The sequence below is a fragment of the Neopsephotus bourkii genome, unplaced genomic scaffold (genome assembly GCF_033783945.1).
Source record: "Neopsephotus bourkii isolate Nb327-2 ecotype Australia unplaced genomic scaffold, CSIRO-AGI_Nbou_v1 NB_1433, whole genome shotgun sequence".
Classification (NCBI taxonomy): domain Eukaryota; kingdom Metazoa; phylum Chordata; class Aves; order Psittaciformes; family Psittacidae; genus Neopsephotus; species Neopsephotus bourkii.
In genome coordinates, this window is record NW_026901910.1 from 1400125 (window position 1) to 1406124 (window position 6000).

General features: G+C 46.6%; 1 protein-coding gene across 9 annotated transcripts in view; it reads right to left on the reverse strand.

Annotated features, from left to right (window-relative positions):
• The window catches only part of NCAM1 (neural cell adhesion molecule 1), a 103373-nt gene extending 97679 nt beyond the window's left edge, over positions 1-5694 (reverse strand). For 2 of the 9 annotated variants that reach the window (XM_061368355.1, XM_061368356.1), the window contains exon 1: positions 5381-5682. In XM_061368355.1, coding sequence (XP_061224339.1) covers positions 5381-5432 — 52 coding nt within the window. In that variant the 5' untranslated portion in view covers positions 5433-5682. Of the gene's footprint in view, positions 1-5380 lie in introns of all 9 variants that reach the window. The other 7 variants (XM_061368359.1, XM_061368361.1, XM_061368360.1 and 4 more) reach the window with 5 other exon arrangements.
• Positions 5695-6000: the final 306 nt, after the last annotated feature.

Sequence of the window (6000 nt, forward strand, 5' to 3'; positions counted from 1 at the left end):
TCTTGTCATAAGATCTAGGATGCAAATAGCTAAGGGATCAGCTACAACACATATGTTACTGTCTAGCCTAAACTTAATTTTCTTGCATCAGATTTACAGATATAGGGCTTCCTCCCTGCTATCATTATAAATTGCTCACAAAAATAGTTGTAGGATCAGTTTCTGCCATATCCTCATTTGGGGTACCTCTGTGACCTGGTGTCCAGCCAACTGATGATGCCAAGTTTACTACTGACTTCTGTGGACACCCCGTCTTACAGACCTTTGCTTTAATACCTTACTTTTCTGGGCAGTGAAGAAACACAGATTCAGCACTAAAAAAAGTGAACAACCAAAGACTTGAACTGAAAATATCTCCTCCTAATTTTTAAATCTGAGGTCTCATTTTGACCATAGAGGAGAAAGTTGAGATGTATTTATCTTCAGGTGCAAGCATGTTATTTTCGTCAAACATAACATGGCTTCCTTGTTTCTTCTGCGAATATACAGGTCTAAATGATTACTGGATATCCATACTGTCACTTTTAAAGTGTGATGGCTTAAGAATTTGGATAACTCATCCAGCTATTAAGCACGGTACTATGTGAATATACTCACAGCTGCTGCTTCTTGAGAGACTCCAGTATCTTAAAGCAATTTGCACTTGCTTAGCAGGATAAACCTTCCATTGTTAGCTGTTCTCCAAAAATTAGCTTTGCCATCAACAGCTGCCTAAAGATCTGAAGTTATCAGGACTAAGGCTATTGATGTTCTACATTTGTCCAAACTATTAATAGTTTTGCTGAAGTACCTGCATACTTCACTTGAGATAAAATGAAAACTTCAGATGCAAAAGCATACAGTGAGGTCCAAAAAAAGCTGTAACAGAAACTGTCAGGTAGCCTTGATCATTTGCAAATACACAGTCATCTACACTGTACACCTCAACATGTTTTGGCACAAGCTTTTCTTTCATTTATCCTTGGAAAGTCTAGAAGCTACAGGTATTATTCACTGTATGGACAGCAATTATCTGCCTTATCATCATCTTGGACAGATACAGGGGAAGCTCCTGGACTTGAACTGGAAGTGGAAAAAGAAATATTTCAATGTGAAGTTGATCCTTGATTTTTATCTATTCCACTTTCTTGAGGTACCTATATCGTAAACTAAAAACCACAGAAAAACCTTCTTCTGGTACTTAGTAGTGACTGCCTCAAACATTTATAAACGCAATCTATCAGAAGGGCCTGACAGCCTGCCATTTGGCTCTCACGGTAACTTCAAAAGGCAACGTTCCTAATGAGCAGCTGCAGTGGGGAAGCTGCATTTCAACACCATGAACTGAAAGGGCATAATGGCACTACCGCCAAACCCACCTAATTTACATCCCTTTGCATTAGCAAGGGCTTTAAACGATGGTAATGTGTTTTCCTAAACAAAAGAAGCCAGAGCCATCATAGATCTGACCTTCAAATTTGCTTCTGTGATTTTTATGTCTCAAAGTCTATTTGCCTGGTGGCTCTTTTTTCCCTTCAGGCCTTGAGTGTTGCGATGATAACCGACACATCAGTCCTATGAAAACATGCGCAAAGTACACCACTCAGGAAAGTGAAGATGCCTGGGAGCTGTAGTTCTCTTTACAGACACACCCTCATTCAAGTCACTCCCAAGCATTCTCCTTGCTTTATAAAGCTATTGTAAGAAACAATTCTGTTTCCTGAATGTTTTCAAACTTTTAGATTTACGATTACATTGCTTTACTTATTTAATCTCACATTTCAGATCACTGTGAACATACAGAATTGGGAAAACAACAAAGACACCATCTTTTTACTGCACCTGAAAAATACTGTAATGGCACCTAGTTGAATTCTTTCTGATAGTTCCCTGCACAAAAGCTACGATACACACTTCTGAAGAAGATCACTTCTCCCAGTCTGCTTACAAGGCATTTCTGGAAGTTCATAATATCTTACTATTTGCAACTGGTGAGTAAAGTGTACAACAGAATTATTATTGATAGATCAAATCACATTTAAATATACTCCCGTGCTAAACCAATGCTTCAAAAGCCATGTAAGAAAAACAGTAAAAGAATTTTGTGTTCTCTATATAAACAGTATCATCAGGTGTGTTAAATAATGAGTTAAAATGCAGGATGGCCTTTTAAATGGCAAAATAAAATGTGCTTTTGTCTCTTACTAGAGCTATTTTTCTGTTCCTCGCAGACTGATGGCAGCAGATGCACTATTCCCTCCTCCTCCCCCATCAATTGGTTCTGCTTTCCTGCCAGCAAGTCAAAATAATTCTATAGCCCTACCCCCCAAAAAAAACCCTGAAACAACAAAACAACCAAACACATACACCGCGCCGAAAAAAAAACAACCAAAAAAAAAAAAATCCCACACCATGCATTTCCTATCAACAAGAAACCAGTCACTTATATCCAGTGGCAGAAAAGTCTATCATTAAAACACATTTCTGGAGATGAGCCATAAAAAGTGAAGGCGCTTTCATCCTGGACAGCAGCCACAATCTTTAACACTCAAAACCAGGGTATTCAGTAAATTACTGTTATAGCTAATACACTTAAAAAACAAACAAAAAAAGAAACCCAAAACCAAAACCACACCATTCCCAAAATTGAACAGTTAAGCCAGGCCTTTCCGAGTTCAAACATCAAGAGGATAAAATTTATACAAAATACTCTGTTATTTAGGAAACCATACTTCTCAGGATGTAAATGAAAGAAGGGGAGCCACCTATAAATCAGCTTGTAAATTATTAAAAAAAAAGTTTTGAGTAGTAGATTAAATAAATCATCACTATCACAGGCCAAAATGTGTACAAAATGTGGAATTATTTTAAAAGATGTAAAGGCATCATTTTGTTCTGAATCTACCACATAACCGTGGCTCAGACAACAGTCTCTTCAGGGATTCCTCCCTAATAAGCATCTATCTCTTTCCTCCTCTTACATTTAAGCTACTATAAAGCTGTAGTTAGGGTTTCTTTATTAGCATCATCATAGCTGCTCCCCCCCTTTCACTGACATCTCTTTCAATATCATAGCTTCCAAAGCCCAAAGCAATAACCTTTCTTCTCCCACCACAGATTGTGGTGAGGTCAGCTGGTAAAAAAAGAAGGGACAAGCTTTAGCAGACCAAAGCATCCTTTAGAGTGTAAAGCATAACTGATGTGTTGGGTGCTGTTTTTACCATAAACAGTGCTGATGCTTTGTTCTAGCTTTTTAATATTTTATTTGGTTTTTGTGTTCTCCATTTTATGCTGATTTCTCAGTCCGGTTCCAGCTGTGCAACTCCCTAGGCACTCTATGCATTTGTAATTATTATTATTGGATAAACATGTATTTGAGTGGGGCAACAGATGAGATGCAGATAATTTTTCTTTGCTTACTCCCATCTACTTGCCCTGAAAAAAAAGAAATGCTTTATTCTCCCCTCCCACAGCTGAGAAAGCCTGTGTGAATGTGTCAAGAGAGGCAATAGCTACAGAATCACATATAGTAGTCTGGCATTTTATAATGCTTGAGATCAAGAATGTATGCAGAGATGGTGATTGAAGGGTGTGGCTGAGCCAGATGCAGAGCTGGCTACCGGGAGGAACTGTGCTAAAAATGGAAAGACAACACACCCCCAGTTTGTAATTTATAGCCTATATATAACATAAAGGTTTAAATTATAACAAAGAGAAGCTATACAGTAACGCTTATTACACAGGAGAGTTGTGTATCATTAAGAGCAGTTTTGGGGCTGATGTTAAACAGGTGGCTTGATTTTGGCAACAGACTTGAGAACACTGGTGGCAGTGGTCCGCCATGACAGGAGCTGGAATTAAGCCACAAGAAGATAGTAATTCTTACTATATGAGCAGGCAGAGCTACAGCAGAACTAACTGCTTAAGGAGATAAAGAATCGCCAGTGTGGGAATGAGGCAGTGAGTGGTTGTGGTAGTTAAGGACAGCACTGAAGCAAGGGGTGAAAAGAAGCTGTGCAGTGAGGTCTGAAACAGCAATGATGGGAAGGAATAACCGGGGTGATGCACTGGGGTACATTGCAAGGACATAGAAATGGGTACAAGAGCTACCCGGTGATAGCAGGGATCTGGAGAGCAAGATTTTCTGAGAGAGCAACAGCAGTAATTGGTAAGTAGTCATGAAACCATGAGCTGAGAAAAGACTGTAAGTAGTAAAGGCAATGACAGTTCTGAGGTAAAGATAGCAGGGACAATCAGTGTGGGTGCTTCAGGCCACGATGCTTGCCAAGGGAGGGGGGGGAGGAGAGGGGAGTGGAAAGAGTATTTGACGAGCTGTAGAACAGGACAGGGAGAAAACACTCATATAGCCAAGAGTGGGCACAGAAGGCTCTGGGGAACACTTCCTAGTGGGTGTGCGTTAAGGACAAGGAGCTTGGGGCGACGAGGCTCGCTGAAGGATGGCGACAGGAACGCGGTCTCGCTGGCAGAGGGGGCGGCGTCAACACAGGTGTGGCCGTAACCGCACCCAACCAACCTGCCGTCTCCTGGGGCAAGGCGGGGCCGGCAACGGGCCTTCACCAACGACAGCGACCCGAGCGCCGCTCCCGCTCGGGACCGCCCGCTCCCTTAACAGCACCGGCCCTCTGCCGGCACCCTCCCGTCACGGCTCCCCTCCGCTTTTCTGCCTGCTTTCTTACAGTTGCTCCAGCCCCCGCCTCTAATTGCGATCGCATCTCTCCCCTCCCCGCGCCCGCTGCAATCTCTGCCCCGCACATGCACCGCTTGCAAGAAGGAGGGCGGATGGGCGGCGGCGGAGGCGGACACCGCCGCGTAGCACAGTAGCATCCTCAAGGTTCACAATGAAAGCCGACGCGACAAGGAAAATCCACCGCCTCCTCGCACGGTGACACCATTAACACAGCGCACGTAGCATCCTCTCTGCTTCGCTCGCGTCCTCATTCCCCATCCCCATTGTCTGGGATTTACTTCACATCAAAAGCCCAGCCAGGGGGAGGCGGGTTCCTGCTGCGGGAGCGATTCCCCCCGTCGCACCCGTGGACAGCAGCGCCAGAGAGCAGAAGAAACCGCTCGCTCACACCCTTCTCACCTATCCTCCTCCTTCTCCCCCCTCCGCGTTCTTCTGTCAAATTCGCACAGCCCGAGCCATCTTGCCCCTCCCGTTCCCACGACAGCCAACAATGTGCGCGAACCAGCCGCCCCATCACGCACACCGGGTGCGGATGGGGGGGGGACCCCACCACAGGCTGTCTCCCTGCCAAACCCAGCAACAGCGTAAAGCAGGGCAGTGGTGGCGGTGTCCGCCCGACCCCATTGTTTGCGCGGCCGGGTCCCGGCACTACCCCGCCCCAGACCCCAGCAGCTCCCCACCACCCCGGCGTACCTGCGGTTCCAAGCAAAACCAACGTCCAGGGCAACACGGTGGCTAGCAGCATCGCAGCCGACCGAGGGGACAGGGAGCCGGTCGTGAAATAGCCTTTTCCTGCAGTTCGGAAGAAACGCAGCTCGCTTCTTTTACGTTTATTTTCCCTTTTTCCCCTCTCGCCTTCCCTCGCCGCTCCTCCCGCTGCCGGCCGCGCTCCGTCTCCGTTACCGCGCGCTCCCTACACCGCCTTCTGCCGGCTGCGCTCCGGCCGCGTCCCGGCGCCGCCGCACTGACTGACAGGCGGCCTCAGCACCGCGGCCCGGATCCCTGCGCCGCCGGCCTCGCGCGGCAGCTGGCACCGCCGTGTTCTTCCACCCGCGCCCGCCTCAAATAGTCCAGCGCAGCCCGCGGAGAGAGGATCTGGAGATCCGAGGGGCGCTGCCGGTCCCCTGCGAAATGCGGTGCGGATCATGGAGCCGGCGCCCGACCCGCGGAGGAGGCTCCCGGGCTCTTGCGCGCTGAGGCTCGGGGCAGGGCGGCGGCGGTGGTCCCTTAGGGGGTGACTTACTGCCATACAGGAGAAATTGATCAGTGCAAGGATTTGATTTTCTCCCGGTCTGGCCTGCATATTCATAAGG